This window comes from Hylobates moloch, unplaced genomic scaffold, assembly GCF_009828535.3.
Source record: "Hylobates moloch isolate HMO894 unplaced genomic scaffold, HMol_V3 SCAFFOLD_23, whole genome shotgun sequence".
Lineage (NCBI taxonomy): Eukaryota > Metazoa > Chordata > Mammalia > Primates > Hylobatidae > Hylobates > Hylobates moloch.
The window spans coordinates 26,993,693-27,018,581 of record NW_026652298.1 but is presented as its reverse complement, the minus strand read 5'-3'; the positions used below and the strand labels follow the sequence as shown (position 1 = coordinate 27,018,581).

General features: G+C 45.1%; 2 protein-coding genes across 5 annotated transcripts in view; both read right to left on the bottom strand.

Annotated features, from left to right (window-relative positions):
- The window catches only part of MYH11 (myosin heavy chain 11), a 153,379-nt gene extending 143,241 nt beyond the window's left edge, over nt 1–10,138 (bottom strand). For 2 of the 3 annotated variants that reach the window (XM_032145244.2, XM_058433910.1), the window contains exon 1: nt 10,052–10,125. The gene's annotated coding sequence lies outside the window, so the exon portion shown is untranslated. Of the gene's footprint in view, nt 1–10,051 lie in introns of all 3 variants that reach the window. The other variant, XM_032145242.2, reaches the window with a different exon arrangement.
- An 8,844-nt stretch (nt 10,139–18,982) lies between these two features.
- CEP20 (centrosomal protein 20) overlaps nt 18,983–24,889 on the bottom strand; it is a 22,982-nt gene continuing 17,075 nt past the window's right edge. For both annotated transcript variants that reach the window (XM_032145238.2, XM_032145239.2), the window contains one exon: nt 18,983–19,225. In XM_032145238.2, the coding sequence (XP_032001129.1) occupies nt 19,222–19,225 (4 nt within the window). In that variant the 3' untranslated portion in view covers nt 18,983–19,221. The remainder of the gene's footprint in view (nt 19,226–24,889) is intronic.

Genomic DNA, 24,889 nt, shown 5'->3' with positions numbered 1-24,889 from the left:
AGCCTTGGCGACAGAGTCAGATTCCATCTCAAAAAAAAAAAAAAGAAGTGTCAGAGCCGGGACCCAAACCTGGGTCTCATTCTGGAGTCTATGTGGTTCTGCCTTTCACATAAGGTGGGTGGGCTTGTCAGATGCCCATAAAGGAATCAACCCTTTAAGGCACCTGGCACAGTGCCTGACACATTACAAACAACCAAAATAGGACTCGAATCAGGTGAAGTAAACTACAGCTCCACACCACAAAAAAAGGACACCTCACAACACATCCTTGAGCAAAAGAAGGTGGTCACAAAAAGCACAGGCTCTGTGACTGTTGAACTGAGGTGCAAAACCAGGCAGAATTAATCTACGGTGATAGAACTCAGATAAGGAATGAATGGGCCTCGGGGGTGCGGTGATTGCAAGGACAGAATGTGACGGGGGTTTGTGAGGGTTGACCTCTAGATCTTCGTCTGAATGCCTGCCCTATGAGTGTTCACTTTCTGAAAATTCATCAAACTGTTGGGCCAGGTGACATGGCTCATGCCTGCAATCCCAGCACTTTGAGAAGCCAAGATGGGAGGATCACTTGAGCCCAGGAATTCGAGATCAGCCTGGCCAACACAGCAAGACCCATCTCTAAGAAAAAATGTTTTTTAATTACCTGGGTGGAAGACTGAGGTAGGAGGATAACTTGAGCCCAGGAGGCTGAGACCGGCCTGGCCAACATGGTGAAACCCTGTCTCTAGCAAAAGTACAAAAATTAACCAGGTGCAATAGTGTGCACCTGCAGTCCCAGCTACTCAGGAGGCTGAGGTGGGAGGATCGCTTAAGCTCAGGAGGTCGAGGCTGCAGTGAGCCATGATCATGCAGCCTGGGTGACAGAGTGAGACCCCATCTATAAAAAATATATCCTCTCAAAAATTCATGGTGTGCATACTTTTTTGGTTGTAAAGTACACTTCATTTTCCTTCCCTCTTATCTTTCATTGTGATAAAATACAGCTAACATTCACCACCTCAGCCACTTAAACACAGTTCAGTAGCATTAAGTATATTGATATTATTATGCAATAATGAAGAGTTTGTGCAGATGGTAGCCAATTACATCCCAAGAGGGCTAGGAAAGTGTTTCATTTGTTCTAAGCACCATGACAAGTAAAGTGGACTTTTTTTTTTTTTTTCTGAGACAGGGTCTTGCTCTGTTGCCCAGGCTAGAGTGCAGTGGCATGACCTCAGCTCACTGCAACCTCCGCCTCCCAGGCTCAAGTGATCCTCCCACCCCAGCCTCCCAAATAGTTGGGACCACAGGCACCTGCCACCATGCCCAGCTATTTTTCTGTATTCTTTGTAGAGATGGGGTTTCACCATGTTGCCCAGGCTGAGGTCTTGATCTCCTGACCTCAAGTGATCTGACTGCCTCGGTCTCCCAAAGTGCTGGGATTACAGGCATGAGCCGCTGTGCCCAGCCCTAAGTGGGCTCTTTCTAATTGCCATGTTGATGAGTTGCCTTAAAAGTCAGAAAAAATAGCAAAAACTACAACAGAAAAATAAAAGGACACGCACACCTCCATTGCCTGGGACCCTGTCTAACCTCAGACTTAAAAACACAAACAAGATCAAGTGCAAAGATTCAGTCTCTGTCCAAAAAAGGAGAGCTTGGAGCAAGCTGGATTCCCCCTGGCTTTGATGTCTCTGACAGTTATGACGTGCAAAATCTGCTTTGGTCGAAAGACAGCAAGATGGGGGATGAGAAGCTTTGACTCGTGTTAGATGGTGTTTTCCACAGCATGCTCCTTGGAACCCTAATTCCCTGACATATCTGGGCTGGGGTGGAGCCGCGGAGGTTGAGAAGCTCTTCGGACAGTGGGGCAGTCAAGGTCAAATCCATTTGGAAGGTGCTACATATTCTTTTTCCCTCACTGAGACACAAAACACACAACAGGACACTTAAGTCTCTGGCAGATCCGGAAACCTGAAAGCTATTTTATTCCTATGAGCCTTGGGTCCCCAAAACAACATTTGGCCACAGATTTGCCCTTGAGAAAATTCAGTGAGCCTGACAAATTAATAATACTAATACTAGTAATAGTTGCTAAGTCTTTTTTTTTTTTTTTTTTGACAGAGTCTCGCTCTGTTACCCAGGCTGGAGTGCAGTGATGCAATCTCAGCTCACTGCAACCTACACCTCCTGGGTTCACGTGATTCTCGTGCCTCAGCCTCCCAAGTAGCTGGGACTACAGTCATGTGCCACCATGACGGGCTAATTTTTGTATTTTTGGTAGAGATGGGGTTTCACCATATTGGCCAGGCTGGTCTTGAACTCCTGGCCTCAAGCGGTCCTCCCACCTTGGCCTCCCAAAGTGCTGGGATTACAGGCGTGAGCCACCGCGCCCGGGCACACCCAGCTAATTTTTTAATTCTTGCATTTTTTTTGTAGAGACAGGGGTCTCACTTTGTGGCCCAGGCTGGTCTTGAACTCCTGAGCTCAAGCGATCTGCCTGCCTCAGCCTCCCAAAGTGCTAGGATTACAAACATGAGCCACCACGCCTAGGCTGCTTCATTTTTTGAGCACAAACAAGCTAATCATTAGCCTCTGGAAGACCTTAGGATGTCAAGTAACAAGTTATCAGCTCTGCCCCAAACCCGCTGGGTAACTCTGGACAAGTCACTTGCCCTCTCTGGGCCTTGTATTTTTCATTTAGGGAAAAGAAATCAATGGTAGGCTGGCCCAGCTCTACCATTTTATGGGACCCGTCTGTGACTCCTGGTCAAAGGGCTGAAACTGGACCAACTGAGAATGTCAGGCTGCTTTAGTTTGTTTTGCCATCAGTTTCATTTTTCCCAGAAGAACTCAGGGGCAAAAGATCTTGCCCTCTCCGCTTCAGCATTAATAAAACGTAAATTAGGCCAGGCGTGGTGGCTGATGCCTGTAATCCCAGTACTTTGGGAGGCTGAGGCAGGCGGATAACCTGAGGTCAGTGGTTCGAGACCAGCCTGGCCAACATGGTGAAACCCTGTCTCTACTAAAAATACAAAAATTAGCCAGGTGTGGTGGTGGGTGCCTGTAATACCAGCTACTCAGGAGGCTGAGGAAGGAGAATTGCTTGAACCCAGGAGGTGGAGGGTGCAGTGAGCTGAGATCACATCACTGCACTCCATCCTGGGCGACAAGAGCAAAACTCTGTCTCGAAAATAAATAAATAAATAGTAAATTAAATATCCCAGAGCCCAGAGAGTATAGGATTTGCACATCACCTCACCTGGTCAACAGCTTCCCCCAGGATTTTACTGCCAAGCCATTGGCTAAAGATTTTGGACCAGAGACAGAAACCCAAATGTTTTTGGAGATCAGGTAAGTTATACAAAGTGACCCAGACCAGATGTTAGAGTATTGCTCATATTCTAAATACCATGCAGGGTTCAGAACTGTGGCTCACGCCTGTAATCCCAACACTTTGGGAGGCCAAGGCAGGCAGATCGCTTGAGCTTAGGAGTTCGAGACCAGCCTGCGCAACATGGTGAAACCCCATCTCTACAGAAAATACAAAAATTAGCCAGGCATGGCAGCACACGCCTGTAGTCCCAGCTACTCGGGAGGCTGAGGTGGGAAGATCGCTTGAGCCTGGGAAGTGGAGGTTGCAGGGAGCCAAGATCATGCCACTGCACTCTAGCCTGGGTGACAGAGTGAGACTCCATCTCAAAAACAAAAAAAGAAAAAAGAAAAATTGCTCATATTCTAAATGTCATAAAGGGCTGGACACAGTGGTTCACACCTGTAATCCAAGCACTTTGGGAGGCCAAGCCGAGAGGACTGCTTGAATCAGGAGCTCTAGACTAGCCTGGGCAACATAGTGAGATCCCATCTCCATTTCAAATAAACGAATGAATGAATGCCATTCAGGCAAAACAGAAGTTCTCTGAACCTGATCTGCAACACAATTCGCCAGCTGGAAGGACCTCTGCAGTGGAAATCCTCATTCAAGTCCTGGTCCAGGTGTAGGGAGGCGTCAAATGTGTCGCAGGGAGAGGGACTGGGTACTCTAAATGCACCTGCTTGGCAGGTCCCCAATAGTACCAAAAAGGCAGTTTAGATCTATTATTCATAACAGCCACTGTATTTATTGGGCCCCTTGTATTCATCGGGTATCAGGCCAGACAGCTTCCTATACAGACCATCTCACTGTCTCGTAAGTGCTCTGTAAGGTGGCATCACCTGCTATTGCTATTTTCCTGGTAAGATGACCGAGGTCCTGGGAGGTAAATGCAAGGCCCCCACTTGGAAAATTTGGAGTCAGGAGTAGAATCCAGAATCGAATCCTAATTTTCTGCCAAGAGTAAATAGACGCCTGATTAATTCTTAGCAGAAAGTCCCTTTCTTGCCCCTGACCCTACTCCACCATTTCCACCCTTCCCTCGCCATTCACATCCCCCCATCTCCCAAGGGCTTGTTCCCAAGAAAGCCCTACCTCACTTTCACAGGAAAAAAAGTGAATGGTGAACCTGTCACATTCTTTTTTTTTTTTTTTTTGACTAGGAATATATTCTTTAATAAAAGAAATTGAAATTAAATCACCAACCACTGTTATATTTTCAAAATTCTCCCAACCCAAAGGAAGAAACAAACAAAACAACTAGCATTCAACAAAAGGAGACGGGTGCTGATTTGCATATTCAAATAAATATTTGCATATTGCAGATTTAAAAAGAAATACCCTGCTTTCTTTTTTTTTTTCTTTCCTTTTTCTAAATTTTGTTATTATTATACTTTAAGTTTTAGGGTACATGTGCACAACGTGCAGGTTTGTTACATATGTATACATGTGCCATGTTGGTGTGCTGCACAAACCTGTCACATTCTTATTGCCTTGTGACATCTGCCTAATCATCTGAATACCAATGGTTTCAGGTAACTCCAGAAAGAAGTTCTCTTAATGTATAACACTATTTTTTCCTCCCAACCAAGAAAACTTGGTTGGTAAGAGTTATGGTAGCCCTTGTGAAGGATGCTTCTGGAAGCGAGCAGGAACTGATTATTTCTGGCCCTAAAAGCCCCACTGTGTTTTATATTTTACAGTTCTGGCATACCACAGCTTAAAATAAATGTATAGTCTCTTGTCAGGGGTCCCCAACCCTTGTGCTGCAGTACCAGTCCATGGCCTGTTACGAACCAGGCCACATAGCAGGAGGGGATGGTGGGTGAGTGACCATCACCGCCTAAGCTGTGCCTCCTGTCAGATAAGCAGCATTAGATTTTCACAGAAGCACGAACCCTATTGTGAACTCCACGTGCGAGGGATCTAGGTTGTGCGTTCCTTATGAGAATCTAAGCAATGCCTGATGATCTGAGGCGGGACAGTTTCATGCCAAAACCATCCTCCCCACTCCACTCTAGAAAAAATTGTCTTCCACGAAACCAGTCTCTGGTGCCAAGAGGATGGGGACTGCTGTCATATGTGACTGCAACAAGTTGCAATTTGCAATGCCGTTTTTTTTTTTTTTTTTTTTTTTTGAGACCAAGTCTCACTCTGTTGCCTAGGCTGGAGTGCAGTGGTGTGATCTCGGCTCACTGCAACCTCTGCCTCCGAGGCTCAAGCAATTCTCTTGCCTCAGCCTCCCGAGTAGCTGGGATTACAGGTGCCCACCACCATGCCCAGATAATTTTTGTATTTTTAGTAGAGATGGAGTTTAGCAGAGATCATGTTGGCCAGGCTGGTCTTGAACTCCTGACCTGAGGTGACCCACCTGCCTCAGCTTCCCAAAGCGCTGGGATTACAGGCGTGAGCCACTGTGCCCGGACTGCAATGTCTTTAGCCGGTCATTTGCAATATCTATTAATTTTAGATATGCATGCCCTTTAACTTAGCAATGGCATTTCTGGGAATTTATCCTACAGATAAATTCATATAATTAGACAAAAAGTCCAAGGCTGAAAGAGTGGCATTATCTATTATTCCCATTTTCCTAAGCCTATCGAGGTCTTGAAAGGTAAATGCAAGGCCCTCCCTTGTAAAAGTTGGAGACAGGATTAGAATCCAGATCTGTTCGAAGCCTAATTCACTCAGAGATGGCATTAGCGATGTTTGACGCATCTGAATGCGTCAGCCCTATTCACAGTCCTGTCCTAACAACTCACTGCTTCATCCTTTGAGCACAAACAAGCTATTCATTAGCCTGTAGAAGACCTTAGGTCTTCGAGTTACAAGTCTCAGCTCTGCCCAAAACTCGCTGGGCGATGCTAGGCAAGTCACTTGCCCTCTCTGGGCCTTGTATTTTTCAGCCTGGTACAGTAAAGTTCTATACCCCTCACCTTTTTTTTGAGACAGAGTCTCACTCTGTTGCCCAGGCTGGAGAGCAGTGATGCAATCATGGCCCACGGCAGCCTTGAACTCCTGGGCTCAAGCAATCCTCCTGCCTCAGCCTCCTGAATAACTAGGACTACAGATGCATGCCACTATGCCCAGCTCATTTTAAAAATTTGTTTGTAGAAATGGTGCCTCGCTATGTTGCCCAGTCTGGTCTCAAACTCCTGACTTCAAGCCACCCCCCTACCGCAGCCTCCCAAATTGCTGGGATTACAGTTATGATCTGCCATACCTGGCCTCTATGGCCCTTTCCTAGCAACTTTGATGAGGTTTTTCCTCCTTAGCCCCTGAAACCCTGATACAAGTCGCAGATGTCCAATCTCCCCTTTCAGCCACTGCGAGCAGCTTCTTCCTCTGTCCTTGGATCACCTACAAGGTTTCTTTCAAATTCTTGCCTGCCTTTCTCTAAACTCAATCTTTCCTCCATTGTGTGCCCAGGGTTAAATGTTGAAAGGTCAGGGGTGGAAGGAGAAGACCTAGAGAGCAAAAAGGCCATCCCTTAAAGTATGCCATCAAGACCCTAAACAAACCAGGCATGGTGGCTCGTGCCTGTAATCTGAGCATTTTGGGAGACGAAGCCAGGCTAATCACTTGAGGTCAGCAGTTCGAGACCAGCCTGGCCAACATGGTGAAACCCATCTCTACTAAAAATACAAAAATTAGCCAGGCATGGTGGTGGGCGCCTATAATCCCAGCTTCTCTCTACTCAGGAGGCTGAGGCTGGAGAAGTGCTTGAACCCAGGAGGCAGAGGTTGCAGTGAGCCAAGATCGCACCACTGCACTCCAGCCTGGGCAACAGAGCAAGACTCTGTCTCAAAAACAAACAAATGTAATTGGAATTTGTAACATTCCCAATCCAGGTAAGGAATGGTAGCTTAATATATTAAAGATTCTAATCACCACTTTCAGCCCAAATAGAAATGAGGTTTATGAGATCAAAGGGAAGAAAATTAAGAGAAGCTTCTCCTTTAAAGGCCACATAATTTAGGCTTCCCGGTTCTGCCAAAGATGAGCCATGCCATACTGAGCAAACATCTTGAACTCTCTGGTTGTGCTTGCTATAAATAACCATCACTAAAGCTTACCAGGGGCCAGGCACTGTGCTAAACCCTTCATACACATTAGCTCATCACATCCTCCCACGAGGGTAATCTGTTAAACTCTGGAGTCAGAAAGACCAAGATTTGTAGAATCTTGTTGTCCTTACTGGTTAGCTGAGCTATCTTAAGCAAGTTGTTCAGACTCTGTATGTGTAAAATAAAGCCAGTTGTAATAACAGTATCTACTCCAAAGGGTTGTTAGGAAGACTTAAGATAATGTCCACAAAGGGTTTAGCATCTCGCCAGGCAAAAGTGCCCAACAAACATGAGTTATTCTCATTAGCCCCATTTCCCGGATGAGAAAGTGAGGTTTGGGGGGGTGCTGGAGATGATTTTTAAATTTGCTTATGACCTTCTATGATTCTACTGGATTGAAAATTGAACTTGGTTTTCAAGAAAAATCTACCATATATCTACTCTTGGAATTACATGCTTGTGCCTAAAGCGTAAAACCCACCTGTTTGGATTCAAGCCCTGTGGAAAGGAGACAATTCCGCGCACCCCCCCCCCTCCACCCAAAAAAATCAAACCTCTGAATAAGAGGGGGTAGGAAAAAAGAATCCCACTTTTCTCCCAAATCCCTTCTCCTTAGGGCTTCTCCACTAGCTCTTCAATGGGTGAGGGACGTGGTAGAGAAATTCCCAGGGCCAGGACCAACCGGGCTGCAGTGCAAGGCTGCGTAACTGACGAGGGTGCCGGGGATGGCCTCATGGAAAACGCTTCCATAAATGGGCATGTTTGCCTCAATCTCTGCCCTCCCACGGAAAAGTAATGATAACAAATCCATAACAAATACCTTGTACGGAATAACACATCTATTTCGGACATGATAATAAAAAAACATGGTGTTTACAAGGCAAGCCTGGTGGCTTCTCGAAAAAGACCCAGCTAGGTAACGTTCTGACTCTCAGGATGGCAGCCCACCTAGGGTCACTGGTTTCAAATAGATCACCCTCCCCCGCACCCCCCCAGCCAGGAGACAAACAGTGCCTTTTATTTTAAATGTGCAAAAAGTCAGTTTATGTTTTCTTCAAAGGACATGGTGATAAACATTTGCTTCGTTGGAAGCATTTAATCCCACCAGAAACCTGACCCCAACAAGTTGGTGTCCATGGTAAAGAAGAAAGATAGTGGGGTCAAGGGTATGAACTTGGACTCAAACAGACCCGGGAATGGGTTCTACCACTTGCTGGCTGTGTGACACTTGACCTCTCTGAGCCTCAGCTGCCTTGTATACTAAACAGGCATCATAACGCCATTCTTATGAAGTTGTTGCAAAGATTAAATGAGATAAATTAAGTTAAATGTTGCAACAGCGTGTGGCACTGAAGTGTTCCATCAACGGTAGCTATCTCAATGGGAAAACATCAATTTCCTTCCAAGAAAATTCCCTATCTTATTTCACACCCTGCCACCTAATGACTTTCAGTTCAACGTCAAGTTCCCTCTCTAAACAATTCTAAAATAGTATCGTTAAGTAAATCAAAGAAACAAAAAACTACGCAAAGCAGTTTATTAATAGCTTGCCTTCTTTTTGCCAAACCCTGGACAGTTCACCATTTAATCGCTCTGTTCTTCACACTGCAACTAAACACTCCCGCCTTGGGTTTCTAAATATTTTCTTTTACTTCTTGACAGGCATGGCTTTAGATGGTACCTGTTCTCAAGTGGCAAAATCCCTACCAGACCCTGTGCTGGAAGAAAACTTACAACAGGCAGTAGCCACACTTTCTCTCGTTTTACCCATTTGGTTGGGCACGAGAGTGGCATTGACACAGGTGGCTCTGCAGGAAATTCTAGTGTAATCTTATCTAATGCACCTGCAGATCGTGGAAGCAAATGGAGACGTTGGAGCCCACCTGGGTATCTGGGGGCCTTTTGGGGTCAACCTGGGTGAGATTTTTTTTTTTTTTTAAATTTGGAGAAGAGGAAAAAGTGGGCTGTAATAAACTAGATCACAACCAGCCTTATCTCCCAGGGGTTCTCAACGTAGAACCTCCCCTAAACTGATTAAGAAAAAAACACTCTCCTTTCGGCTAAGCCTATGCCCATATGTTTTTAATTGATTTAATGCATTATCAACACAACTCTGCAATACGGTCAAATCCACAAGGAGCCTCACTTTGCCTGTCTGTGTGATAGCAAGTGACTTTTCAGTGAAGTTCAGCTGTACATTTTTTGGTGCCTAGAATAAAAGTGAGATGCCTGATTGTCTGCACCGGACCTCTGAGATTTCCAAGGGAGCATATCTCCTGGATTAGCTTCTTAACAAGAATCACCCAGGACTGATTTTTTTTTAAGGCAGTTTTTCTGGGGATTCTAGAGTTGGGAAATGGAGTTGGGTCCAGGCATTGATATCGTTAATAAGCACCCCCAAAATGGTACTTCTCACTGGCAATCTTGAGAAATGCTGTTTGGGGAAAGTCTAGGATAATCTAAGATGATAAGGCAGAGAGAAATCCAAATCACAACTCTGCCCCCACCATGGTCCTTACGAGGTTGACAACAGGGACCCCTAAGGGTACCCCAGCCCCTATAGAATACCCTATAGGACTTTTAACACCCCCCCCCCCCGCAATCTGCCCCCAGAAGGACAACTACTACTTACAGATCTCCAACTGGGGGACTAGTGGAGAGGAAACTGGATGGCGAGCTCGGAACTGACGCACCTCCTAGGCCAGAGCGTCCAAATCTCCCTGCGCGTCTCGGACGCCTCTCTTTATAGACCCGAAGCTGCCCGCGGCTGGGAAAGGGGAGGAGGCCGAAGGGGTGGAGTTGGGGAGGGTCCCTCGCGGCCCCCTCGCCGCGCCCCCTGCAGGGCGCACCCCCGGCGGGAGCGCAAGGAGCTGGGGCGCTCCGGACAAGGGCGCACGGAACAGGTGCGCACAAGGACGGGAGTCTCACCCCCGGCTCGAGGCGGTCGCAGACGCTCCGGATCCTTAGAGAAAGGGGGTCGAGCAGGCAGCGTCTGTGCGGGATGCTTGAGAATGTCTTCCCTGAGTCGGTTCCAGCCGCACAGGCTTTAACCTCTTCCTCCCCGTGTTGGGGCTGTGGTGGATCTGACTTGACATCTCCCACCCCACTTCCCATTTTATTGGCATCGCACTGTCTGGAAAGAAGGCCGGCTGTGCAGCGTGAAGGGTAGGGAAAGGGGATTTCTTGAACTTTGCAAAGTGCAAGACAGGAGGCCCCCACCCTTGCTGGGAACCGTGCAGGGAGGGGAAGTTTTTACTTTTCCCAACTTGCCATCTCCACCTCCACCCACACCACCGCGACCAAAATACAAATAAAAATTAAAAATAAACCCACTGTGATTATTTCAGCTGTCCCCCTCCCCTATGTTCCACTCGCCAGCTGCGTGACCTTGGGCAAGTCACTTCACTTCTCTGAGCCTTGGTGTCCACAGCTGCAAAATGGGGAAAGGCGGTGGCGGTGATAATTACGTAATTTACAAGGTGCAAGTGTCAAGATCCAAGGAGAAAATGGGTGCGCCCCCAGAGTCTGCGAGTTCCCTTCAACAACTTCCCTTCCCCAAGGATTCCTCGCCTAAAATTGCATTCCCTGTCTCCCTCCATCAGTCTCTCTCGCTCTGTCTCTGCCACTGTCTCTGCATGTCTGTCACTCTGATCATCCTGTCTCTCTCCCTATCGTTTGTCTCTGTCCCTCTCGCTTCTCTAGATCTGTCGATGTCTCTGTCTCTCCCTCGTGTCTCACTCTGTCTCTGGTCTCTATGTCTCTTGCTCTCTATCCCTCCCGCGTGTCTCACTCCTATCTCTGCGCTCTTTTTCTCTCTGTTCCCCAGGCTCTCCGTCTTCTCCCCGTCCCTCTCCCCTCCTGTCCACGCACGCACACACAGGCCATAAAAGGCAGTCGAGGCGGTGGGCTGGCCCCGCGCCAGGCCGGGGACCCGCGGGCAGCCCGGGCGCGCCGCTCCCCGCGCGGCACCAGCTCCTCCGAGGTTCCCCGGCCGGGCCGAGCCAGTCCCCCTCCCCGGGCGCGGCGGGAGCGGCAGGCGGGAGACAACCCAAAATGGGCAGGCGCGGACTCCTTCCTGCAGGAATTCCCAGCGCCGCATACCAGCTCGGGGCTGCCCGCTCCCCCTGACTAAATATGGTGCCGAGCGGCCTTCCTGCTCCCCGGCGTCGGGGGAGGGGGCCCTTCACGCAGCCACCGGCCGCCGTCGCCCCGCGGGGCTAGACGGGGACCCCTCTGCTTAGGGCAGGCCTGGAAGGGGGCAGCCCGCAGTCCCACGTGGGTTTCTGCTGCTTCAGGCCAGAGGATTTGGAGAGAGGGTTAAAGTTGGGCAGACCCCTCCTGGGTTCTGTACTTGACGCAGGCCCTTAGTCTACAACCACCCCTCTTGGAACCAGGTGGAGGGGCTGGGGGCCGGGGGTTGAGGGGGGTGGCTTTATTAATACCCCCATTTTGCAGGTGAGAAAATTGAGTCCCTGCAGGGGTAAAGGGATTTGCCCAAGCTCTCACTGGGACAGTCATGGATTGGTGCTGGCACTGGAACCTTTCTGATGACGCCATTCACTTCCAGAGAGGAGACATTAAAGGGAAATGCCCAGGCAAACTGGCCTTGAGGCCCAGGGCGTGTCTGTGAGGGTAGATGTCTGGCTTTGAATCTGCCAGTGCTGCTTTCTACCTATTTGACCATGGGCAAGTAACTTTGCCTCTCCATGCCTCAATTTCCCTACCTGTAAGATGGGAAGAACATCAGCTACTTCCTGGCCTTTTTGTAAGCAGTCCTTGAGATGATCCATGTAAACTGAACACGGTACACCGCTTCATGTTAGCTGCTGTTATTCGCAACAAACATGAAACCAACTAGAGTTGCACCAGGCCTCCGGGATATAAAGAGAGGGCTCTTTCCTTGCAGGCTCCCAGGCCCCTCTGGAGAGCTCTGCATCTCAGACGCTCTTGGGTCCTTCTTCATCCTTCCAACATCAAGCTTACCAGATTTTCACCCTGGAAACTCCTGAGCCTGGCCCTCGCCCTGCAGTGGACCTAGATCAGAGAGTCAAGAACAGCCTGCATTTAGCTGGCTGGGGAAGTGAGGGGTAAAGCTCTGCGGAAAATGACGAATGAGCTGCTCCGCACACGCTTTTAACATCTACGCTGTAAAAGGAGTGGAAATCGTCCCTGCATCAGCACAGAAATGATGTGGAGCAGAGAAGTAATGGAAGGGGGAAAATTGAAGTCAATCATCCCCTTCCCATCCTGGAAAGGGAAGGCCATCGGAATCTAACTTGCTGGCCTCGAAGTAAAAAGTGGCATTAATACTAGAGGCATGAACACTGTATTTCCAAAGGGTTCCATTTGATTCTTTAAATAACTTGTTGGTAACTTTTAAAGGAGAATAATTATAATGTGATTAACAATTGGAGACTTTGTAACAAACACTCAATTTTACTTCATTCTCTCACTTACCCCTTATATAACAACCCTTTATTAAAAATTAAAGTAGGCAGCCGGGCACGGTGGCTGTCTCCTATAATCCCAGCAATTCGGGAGGCCAAAGTAGGCAGATCACTTCAAGTCAGAAGTTCAAGACCAGCCTAGCCAACATGGTGAAACTCCCATTTCTACTAAAAATACAAAAATTAGCTGGGCATGCTGGTGCACACCTGTGGTCCCAGCTACTTGGGAGGCTGAGGCAGGATAATTGCTTGAACCCAGGAGGCAGAGGTTGCAGTGAGCTGAGATTGTGTCACTGCACTCTAGCCTGGGAGCCTGGATGACAGAGGAAGACTCCAACTCAAAAAAAAAAAAAAAAAAAAAAACTTAAGTAGCCAAGGCCAGGCATGGTGGCTCACACCTATAATCCTAGCACTTTGGGAGGCCCAGGCAGGTGGATTGCTTGAGCTCAGAAGTTTGAGACCAGCCTGGGCAACATAGCAAGACCCTGTCTCTACAAAAAATACAAAAATTAGCCATGTGTGGTGATGGGCACCTGTAATCCCAGCTCCTTGGGAGGCTGAGGTGGGAAGATCACTTGAGCCTGGGAGACAGAGGTTGCAGTGAGCTGAGACTGTGCCACTGTACTCCAGCCTGGGTGGCAGAGTGAGACCCTGTCTTGAAAAAAAAAATTTTTTTAAGTAGCCAGCCTGGGCAACATGGTGAGATCCAATCTCAAAAAATAAATAAATAAATAAATAAATAAATACATAGCAGCTGGGCATAGTGTAGCCTGAAGTTCCAGCTACTAGGGAGGCTGAGGTAGGAGGATCTCTCGAGCTTGGAAGGTTGAGACTGCAGTGAACTATGATTACACCACTGCACTCTAGCCTGGGCAGCAGAGCAAGATGTTGTCTGTAACAAATAAGGTACGTACTTTAATTCCCTCCCTACCCCCATTTTATTGTTGAGAATCTAGGTTTGGAGAGGTTAAATAACACAGCAGTGGTGGAACAGGAATTCCAACCCCAGTCTTTCTGACACAGGCCATAGGAGACAGAAGTCTGAGGTTTTAAACCCAGATCTCTTAAGCACCAACCATGCACCTTTGGGATTGTCAGTAAACCTCTCTGAGCACATTTTCTCAAGGAAGAGCAAAGATGATCAGATTCTTTGCCTCGAGTACCTTTCTGACTGTTAAATATGACAGCACATGTGAAGGCCTTTATGAATCATCTCAGACCTTTCTAGTACCCTCTGGAAGCAGGCAGGGACAATATGTTCATCTAGCAGTCATTCAATAGATATGTGTCCAATGCACGAAGTTCCAATGTTTGAATCTTCAAAAGTGCATTGTTATCATTCGATCAGATGCCTCTGTTTTATTTCTCACGGCTCAAAAGTTCAGTTCTTTTAAGATGGAGGAGGCAATAGTCACTTTTTAAAATGTCACTTTGACTGAGTGCTGTCAAGTAATTTTCCTTGGCATATCTTTTTTGTGATGGGCTGTTTAATGGGAGTTTCCATGAATTCATGAAACAAGACGGCCAAGGGGAAATTTCTCTCTTATACTCTTTTTTTGCTGTTGGCTTAAAAAAGCCCCAAAGTGGCTGGGCATGCCTGTAATCCCAGCACTTTGTGAGGCTACAGCAGAAGGATCGCTTGAGCCCAGGAGTTCGAGAACAGCCTAGGCAACATAGCAAGATCCCTGTCCCTACAAAATAATAATAATAATAATAATAACAATAATAATAATAATAATTAGTCGAGCACAGCAGTGTGCGCCTGTAGTCCCAACTAGAGAGTGAAGTAGGAGGACTGTTTCAGCCCCAGAGTTTGAGGCTGCAGTGAACTGCGATCGTACTAGTGCACTCCAGCATGGGCAACAGAGCAAGAGCCTGTCTCAACAAAACAAAACAAAACAAAACAAAACCATGAAGTGTGATCCCCTCCAATTTTTAGTAACATTGAAGATTGGGTCTGAGCGTGGTTTACTCCTCCATGTGCCTCAAGATTTAATATTTTTTGGCCGGGCACAGTGGCTCACACCCGTAATCCCAGCACTTTGGGAGGTCAAGGTTGGTGGAATACTTGAGGTCAGGAGTTTGAGACCAGCCTGGCCAACATGGTAAAATCCTGTCACTACTAAAAATACAAAAATTAGCCGGGTGTGGTTATGCACACCTGTAGTCCCAGCTACTCGGGAGGCTGAGACAGGAGAATCGCTTGAACCTAGGAGGTGGAGGTTGCAGTGAGCCAAGATCACACCATTGCACTCTAGCCTGGGCTAAAGAGAGAGGCTCCGTCTCAAAAAAAAGAAGATTTAATAATTTTAAAGTGTTATCAGCCTTGATCTACTTGACTCATAGAGTTAAGTAGATCTGGCCCAAGACCTGTGAATAAAGGAACATCGTTCCTGACCACAAGCAGGGCCATCCTCCAACTCTTGCACAAAAGCACTTTTGTTTCACTCATGGTGGCCCCCATGATGGACCTCACACTTCTCCCGATACTAGACTGCATTGCATAGTAACCTGCAATGCTCTTTGCTTCATCATCAGTTTCCAACTCTGATGTCACGATTTGGTTCATGACATTCCTGATAGATTCTCTGTGTTTATCAGGAAGGGTCCTAAAACTCTCAATAAAAGTAGTTCTACAGTTTTTTAAAAATGAAACACACTGGGCACGCCTGTAATCCCAGCACTTTGGGAGGCTGAGGCAGGTGGATCTCCTGAGGTCAGGAGTTCGAGACCAGCCTGGGCAACATAGTGAGATCCTCTCTCTACAAAAAGTACAAAAATTCACCAGGTGTGGTGGCATGTGCCTATAGTCCCAGCTATTCAGGAGATTGAGGCGGAAGGATCGCTTGAGCCTTGGAGGTGGAGGTTGCAGTGAGCCCAGATCGCGCAACTGCACTGCAGCCTGGGTGCCAGAGTGAGACCCTATCCAATAAATAAACAAATAAATGCATTTTGACTTATTTTCAACTGGTGATAGTTTTGAGATGTAACCCCATGAGTTAAAGAGCATCCGTACAATACCAAGAGTGAACCCTAATGTAACTATGGACTTTTTGTGATGATAATGTGTCAAAATAGGTCCACCCATTGGAATACATGTGCCACTCGATGCTGGATCTTGACAGTGGGAGAAGCTAGACATGCATGGGTGCAGGGGGCAGTCAGGAGCTCTGTGCTTCCAGTCCATTTAGCCATGAACCTAAAACTGCTCTAAAAAACGAAAATCTACTTTTATAAAAGTAGTTTTTTGTTTTTTTTTTCCAGACAGGAGTCTCACTCTGTCGCCCAGGCTGGAGTGCAACGGTGTGATCTCGGCTCACTGCAACCTCCGCCTCCTGGGTTCAAGCGATTCTCCCGCCTCAGCCTCCCCAGTAGCTGGGATTACAGGCGTGTGCCACCATGCCTGGCTAATTTTTGTATTTTTTATAGAGATAGGATTTTGCGATGTTGGCCAGGCTGCTCTCGAACTCCTGACCTCAGGTGATAACGCCCGTCTTGGCCTCCCAAAGTGCTGGGATTACAGGTGTGAGCCACCGTGCCCAGCCTAAAGGTAGCTTTTTTTTTTTTTTTTTTTTTTTTGAGACGGAATTTCGCTCGTTGCCCAGGCTGGAGTGCGATGGTGCCATCTTGGCTCACTGCAACCCCTGCCTCCAGGGTTCAAGTGATTCTCCTGTCTCAGCCTCCTGAGTAACTTGGATTACAGGCGCATGCCACCATACCTGGCTAATTTTTTGAATTTTTCATAGAGACGGGGTTTCATCATATTGGTCAGGCTGCTCTCAAACTCCTGACCTCAGGTGATCCACCCGCTTCGGCCTCCCAAAGTGCTGGGATTACAGGCGTGAGTCACCAAGCCCGGCCAGTAGTTTTATTTCACTTTTATTTTAAAAAGATTCCTGAACACCACACAATTCTCGAATCGCGGTTGTTACCAAAAAATCAAGTACCAAGTGGCTGGGAAGCATTGTCCCAAATGCCTTTAAAGGCATATTCTCACAAATGTTCATCTTTCATGTACACTTGGCTTTAAAAGAACACATCAAATTTTACATAATCATAAAGGTATGTGAGTGATACACAAATGTGTTCTTGCACATCATTATAAGGCTATTAGTTTGTTCTATGCAAGCATATATGCTAAGCTTAAATTTATCTTCTTCAAAAGCCACCTCTGCTCCTGCTATGAGGTTTAGGTCACCCAAGTGGTACATTTCCTAAATCCCTCTTCAGTTCCCATTCCCATCCTGTTTTTGTGTAAATCCAAGTTTTCTCCTAAAACTTCTCTAGCATCTCTAGAAGATAACTTCTCCCAACAATTCCAAGAAACCCACGAGTAAGGTACTTAACATAACACATTTATGAGAAGGGTTGGCTTGTCCTCTGCACTTTTCCTTTCTATAAACATGTGCAGACGGCAGGAAAGTCCCCCTGCCTCCACCCCTCAACAGCGAAGCTTCTGAAGATCCCGACGGAAGGCCTGGCAGCCATCTCCAATAATTCTTCTGTTTTTGATGTGTGGCTTTTGATGAGAGAACAGTGATATGAACACCCTTTGCACCAAAGTGACTTGCTTTTTTTTTTTTATTAAATGATACATTGAAAGTATAAAAAGTTGCCACAGTACAAGCAAATTACAGAATAATGCATACAAAAGTGCTATGGACTACATGTGACAATTCTGTTTAACTTCCATCTTGATGATTTTATATCAGTATCCAAAATTATATACTCTGGCATTTTTTCCAAATATAGTCTTACATGATTGCAATTCCTGAGGTAAACTAAGTGTCCACTGCCAACATCCTTGGACGAAAACCAAGTCCCCCGGGAGAATTCAGATATTTATATTCACACATACAATACAACGGAATTCATCATTGTAATCAGATATTACAGATTTAAAAATGGAAAATGGACTCTTGCAATACTTCTGTATCTATATAAAATTTTACCAGCAGGGCCTCTCGAAATGTTGTGTAAGTATAGTTTAAATGGATTTCATTAATAAGTTTCTGCATTTAGATAAAAATCCTTGGCTAATCTGTAAGAAGTGAACACTGACCAGCATCGCCAAATAGAAAATCAAAAGTTTCAACAATTTGCAAAGCAGCACAGAATTGACACCCTAAAGAGGATGCCAATTTTGCTAACTATAGCTCTTACCACTCTTCTCCATGGAAAACCTTTAAGCTAAATGTTGTCAGTGTTTGGGTGCGCAGGCAAAATTTAATTCTGAATATACCATCGAACTTTTGCCAATCAGGAGCTGTCTACCATCATAGGCAGTTGTTTTCAATGAAATGAGCCTGTGGACACTACATTAAAAATACTTCTTTAATAAATATCAAAGTAGCGTATTAGAGATAGCACACACTATTTTTCTATCCCAAGAATAAAAATTGATGTTTGATAAGAGTTTCGGAGCCCAAACAAGTAGGGGGCTGGCCCTCTTCTGGCTCATCTGTGATTGCACAACCGAGGGCCACACGGAGATTAAACAATGCCATCTTTGAAAAATCACTTTCTGGTATTTCTCCCAAAGCCTGTCTCTTCATGCTTACTTCACATTCTTTATCTAATAAAATAAACTCTTTGTTTTATTTACAGCAAAATTATTACAGCAAATTTACTTCCCCTCTACCTTTTAATTAAATCTTCCAGTAAGCCAAAGTCTAAGGAAAGAAAAAGTACATTGTTGCCTATTGAAAAGGTAATACAAAGCCTTTTCATTTCCTTACAAACGTTAAAGGCCTTTACAATACTTCCTAAATGGCTGGGCTCAGTGGCTCACACCTGTAATCCCAGCACTTTGGGAGGCTGAGGCATGCAGATCACTTGAGGTCAGGAGTTCGAGACCAGCCTGGCCAGCATGGTGAAACACCATCTCTACTAAAAATACAAAAACTAGTCCGGTGTGGTGGCACAGGCCTGTCGTCCCAGCTACTCGGGAGGCTGAGGCAGGAGAATCACTTGAATCTGGGAGGCGGAGATTGCAGTAAGCCGAGATCGTGCCACTGCACTCCAGCCTGGGTGACAGAGCAAGGCTCCATCTCAAAAAAGCAAAAAATACTTCCTAAAAACAATACTTTTTTTTTTCCAAGTCAAAACCAATAAGCTAGATGACAGAGTTAGCTTTTATTCACAAATGTAGTTAAACATGAGGGGTGTTTTGTAGAAACTCAAATTTCTACAAATATTAGTGGTGCATTTTGGTAACATTGGGACAATAAATAAGTTATTTAATAATACAATTTTAAGACGAAAGATACCCCAAACAAAGCATTATCTGTTGACTGCCTGAGAAACATGAAGATCTTCAATGTTAGTACTTTTCCGCTCCTCCTTTCTTGGGTGGTCATCTGAAATGCACAGAAACCAATGTTAATACTTATTCCAAGTCAAAACACGCAGATAGGTAGACACAGCTACAAACATTTTAGGATGTTACATATTGAATATTCTATGAGTACTTTAGATGGTTTAGGACAATGAAAAAACTTATTATTTTTTAAACACTATTGAAGAAATCAGAGGCCAGGCGTGGTGGCTCATGCCTGTAATCCCAGTACTTTGGGAGGCTGAGGTGGGCGGATCACCTGAGGTCAAGAATTATAGACTAGTCTGGCGAACATGGTGAAACCCCGTCTCTCCTAAAAATACAAAAATTAGCCGGGCGTGGTGGCAGGCACCTGTAATCCCAGCTACTCAAGAGGCTGAGGCAGGAGAATCGCTTTAACCCAAGAGGCGGAAGTTGCAGTGAGCCAAGATCGTGCCATTGCACTCCAGCCTGGGCGAAAAGAGTGAAACTCGGTCTCAAAAAAAAAAAAAAAGAAAAAGAAAAAGAAAGAAATCAGAAATGTCTGGCATTAGGGACTCTAATTATTCAAAAGAGTTTCTTGACTTTTTTTTTTTTGAGTAGAGTACAACCTGCAGTAAACCCATGCATAAGTAGTTACAAACCTCTCTCTTACATGTAAGGAATGAAATTTGCAAGAAAAGACAAGGTGTGGCCGGGCGCGGTGGCTCACGCTTGTAATCCCAGCACTTTTGGAGGCCGAGGCAGGCGGATCACGAGGTCCGGAGATCCAGACCACGGTGAAACCCTGTCTCTACTAAAAATACAAAAAAATTAGCCGGGCGTGGTGGCGGGCGCCTGTAGTCCCAGCTACTCGGAGAGACTGAGGCAGGAGAATGGCGTGAACCCGGGAGGCGGAGCTTGCAGTGAGCCGAGATTGCGCCACTGCACTCCAGCCTGGGCGACAGAGCGAGACTTCGTCTCAAAAAAAAAAAAAAAACAACAACAAAAAGAAAAGACAAGGTGTTCAATCAGCATTTTGAGGGTTGCCAAAGCTCTTCAATTACAAAACAATGAAAAGCACTTCAAATAGGATCACCTGAGGTCAGCAGTCAGCGACCCCGTCTCTATTAAAAATACAAAAATTAGCCAGGCGTGGTGGCGGGCACCTACAATCCCAGCTACTCGGGAGGCTGAGGCAGGAGAATCGCTTGAACCCAGGAAGTGGAGGTTGCAGTGAGCCGAGATCGTGCCACTGCACTCCAGCCTGGGCGACAGAGCGAGACTCTGTCTCGAAAAAAAGAAAAAAAAAAAAAAGAACCTAGAGACTTAATATCCTAATGCAACAAAAATGTATGCAAAAACTAGATTCTTGAGAATATATGAACCCCAAACACTTTCTACAACTGACAAAACATCTTTCTTGCAACAATTTTGATAATAGGAAAAAATATATACATAAATTTAGTAAGCTGCTAGAAAATGCAATTTTGTCACTGGATTTTCTAATTCTACAATGTGATTATACACATGCCTTATTTGTTCTCAGCTACTTATTCTCAGTGCCAATACTACTTTAAGGGTCTGGAAAACAGATGGAAATCTCTCTCCCTTTATTTTAGGTAACTTTGCTGGACAGAAAAAAATTAACAATTTCCTCAGAGGGCAACAATTTTAGGTCTTCTAGAAAAGTGTTATAAAAAATGAAGTCTATTATGCTTGATAGATGTGCAATAAAGTTAAGCTGATGATTGTCCCTATTATAAAAATCTGATCTTTCATTTACAATAAAAATCTTCGCCAGGAACGTAGTCCCAGCTACTTGGGAGGCTGAGGTGGGAGGATCACCTGGGCCTGTGAGGTCAAGGCTGCAGAGAGCCATGATTGTGTCACTGCACTCCAGTCTGGGTGACAGAGTGAGACCCTATCTCTTAAAAAAAAAAAAAAAAAAAAAGAAAAGAAAAGCATTTTTGGACTTAATTTTCCTTTTTTTTTTTTTTTCGGATTTTGTCCCAGGCTGGATGTAATGGTGCTCTTCAAGCGATTCTCCTGCCTCAGCCTCCCAAGTAGCTGGGACTACAGGCGCACACCACCACGCCCAGCTAATTTTTGTATTTTTAGTAGAGACGGGGTTTCACCGTGTTGGCTAGGCTGGTCTCAAACTCCTGACCTCAGGTGATCCGCCCACCTCGGCCTCCCAAGGTGCTGGGATTACAGGGGTGAGCTGCCGTGGCCCTGCTTGAACTTACTTTCAAATGAAAGCCAATTTAGTTTCAGGGTTTGATACTTCTGTTGAATGAGCTTCTGTGGAGACAAGGTGCTGTGATGTAGAGAATAAGGATTTTAGTATCTTCATAACCTTTTCAATGCTGTCAAATAAGAGTTATGGGGACAGTGAGCTAGAGTTGAGGAAGTAAATGGAAAGCTTAAGTGTGTTACTGAAACATGATGCAATTCTGGCTGACAACTTTCAAAGCACTACACAAAGAGGTTGTGTCAAGAAAATTTTTGATGACCAAGTAAATAATTTGCAAAATCACTGTTCTTCCCCGATTCATTCAGCAGTCATCCTCATTTCTGAGCTGTCTACAGAGCTTTCCACAGAACAGGCACCCAAGGTGGCTTTACTGACTTGAACTCGATTCTGATGTTCCTGGCACTTTAGTGGTGTAGGGGTCGTGTGTCTAGGTGTCTCTTTCCCTCCCTCCCTCCATAAATACCTTTCTCTCTATGGTGTATGCGTAATCTACCGCTTTCATCTCAGAAGAACAGAAATTGGTTAGGAAATAGTGTTCCTTATAACTTTCTTACTAGTCATGAGCGGTGAGTATTAACAAGGCTGATTATGAAACTTAGAAACCAGAAAGTCATTTCTCAAGCAGTTATTTTTCTTTACGGGACTGATAGTATCAATGACTTGGGGTTGCTGTGTTAAGAAGTGTTAAGGTGTACAATATCCACTGGTGACAACTGAACTCAGAAATCCATATTGTCATATATTCTTGGTAAGTGTATAGACTGATAAAGCCTTTTTGGAGGGGAATTAGACAATATCTACTATATTTTTAAATACGCATATCCTTTGAACCAACAATTCTACTTTAGGCATCCACACAAGAGAAACGTGTAGATAAAGATACAGTGGTACATCACAATACTGTAATGTGTGGACAATACTTAAATGTGTGGACAAAGATATAATGTTACATCACAATACTGTAAAAGCAAAATATTTAAAACTACATAAGAGTGATTATAAGGTGGGAGGCTAGCCTGGGCAACATGACAAGACCCTGAATGCAAAACATTAAAAAATAAGCGAGGTGCGGTGGTGCACTCCTATAGTCCCGGCTACTTGGGATGCTGATGTGGAAAGACTGACCCCAGGAGTTTGAGGCTACAGTGAGCTACGATTGTGCCACTGCACTCCAACCTGGATGACAGAGTAAGACCTAATCTCTAAAATTAAAAAAAGGATGATTATAATAATACTCTGGAATATGAAACAAAGTTAAAAATGAGATCTACACGTATCAACAAGTGAAAAAAAGCAAATTGCAGGATAACGTGCACCATAACGATGCATGCATATTTAAATACACAGAAATGAGTATTTAAGGAGCTGGGCATGGCCAGATGCAGTGGCTCACGCCTGTAATCCCAACACTTTGGGAGGCCAAGGCGGGTGGATCGCCTGAGGTCATGAGTTGGAGACCAGCCTGGCCAACACAATGAAACCTCATCTCTACTAAAAATACAAAAATTAGGCGGGTGTGGTAGCAGATGCCTGCAGTTCCAGCTACTTGGGAGGCAGGAGAATCGCTTGAACCTGGGAGGCGGAGGTTGCAGTGAGCTGAGATCGTGCCATTGCACTCCAGCCTGGGTGACACAGTGACAGTCCATCTAAAATTAAAAATAATAATAATAATAATAATAAAATAAAATAAAATAAAAAAAATAGAAATGAGTCCCAAAGAATACCCTGCAAACTGCTAACAGGGATACCTTCTATAAAAAGGGACAAGAATTGAGGAGTTAAGGAGAGGCAAGAAGGAAGAAAGGAAAGTTAAAGGGAACTTTTTACTATTTAAAAAATTTGGAGATTTACTCATGTACTTGCAAAATTAATGTTTTATTTTGCTTGTTAAGTACTTGCCAATTAGTAGGCAGTAATGTCAGTTCCTTACCAATCCCTAAAAGAGAATTTGGAAAACTTCTCCATAATCTATACATGGAAAGGTATATGGGAATAGCAATCAAATGTGCTGATTCTGCTACTAATTATCTGCTACATGCCTCAGATGAGTTACTTAACCTCTTAGTATTGGAACCTTCTTAAAGTTTTCTCAACTGTAAAATAAGTAGGTGGGAATGACTTATTTTCCAGCGTTCCATCCAGTTCAGCATTCTAAGATATATAGAAAGATATCTCCTAGTGCAGTCAGAAACCACCCCCAAAAGAGGTTATCCTGATTCACTGTTTACTTTCAGACCTCAAGAGACATCAAGCACCTAACACGGTCACTATTGGTCACAGCAGTTTAGGAAACTACAAAGGCAATCCACATTTTAGGTGTTTCCTAGAAGTTCGTGTCAACATTCAAGATTTACATTTGTTCTGATAATTGGCAGCCTAAACCCCACCTTTAACTGTCCTTAAAAATTGACCAGCTCTTGGCTGGGCGAGGTGGCTCAAGCCAAAAGTGCCTGTTAGCCCAGCACTTTGGGAGGCAAAGGTGGGCGGATCACAAGGTCAGGAGATCCAGACCATCCTGGCTACATGGTGAAACCCTTTCTCCACTAAAAATACAAAAAATTAGCCGAGTGTGGTGGTGGGCGCCTGTAGTCCCAGCTACTTGGGAGGCTGAGGCAGGGGAATGGCGTGAACCCAGGAGGCGGAGCTTAGAGTGAGACGAGATTACATCACTGCACTCTAGCCTGGGTGACAGAGCGAGACTCTGTCTCAAAAAAAAAAAAAACAAACAAACAAACAAACAAACAAACTGATCAGCTCTCTACCACAACTGCAAACACTGAGCTATAACCCACTCAATTCAAACGGTGAAAATGGGATCCTATTTCTGGGATAATCAAAATAACTGAGGGCCAGGTACAGGCTCGTGCCTGTAACCCCAACACTCTGAGAGGCCAAGGTGGGAAATCACTTAAGACCGAGTTCAAGACCAGCCTAGTGAGCATAGTGAGACTTCCATCTCCACAAAAATTAAAAAATTAGCTGGGTGTGGTGCCTGAAGTCCTAGCTACTTGGGAAGCTGAGGCAAGAAGGTGAGAGGATTGCTTGAGCCCAGCAGTTCAAGGTTACGGTGAGCTACAATAGCACCACTGCACTCTAGTCAGGCGACAGAGTGAGACCCTGTCTCAAAAAAATACATAAAAATTTAAAAGCTACTAAAAGCTCATTTAAAAAACAGGCAATCTGAAAGAAATGTGGGCCATTCTCCTAAGAATCTGTAACTTGTAGGTAACTTCCACTCTAACATAAACAGTATCCTAAAAATGCAAATGACTTCTCTATCTGTATTTAGCAATCTTACCTTTTATTTCGCAGTCATGGAGAGGAAAAAAAAAATCACTTGATAAAAAGCTATTTATTCAGTATACTAAAGATCTAAGCTGCTCCAAATACTTAGAATTTACAAGAAAATTGGAGTTTTCAATTTTTTTATTTTACTTTTTAAAAATTTAATGTAATTTTTTTTTTTTTTTT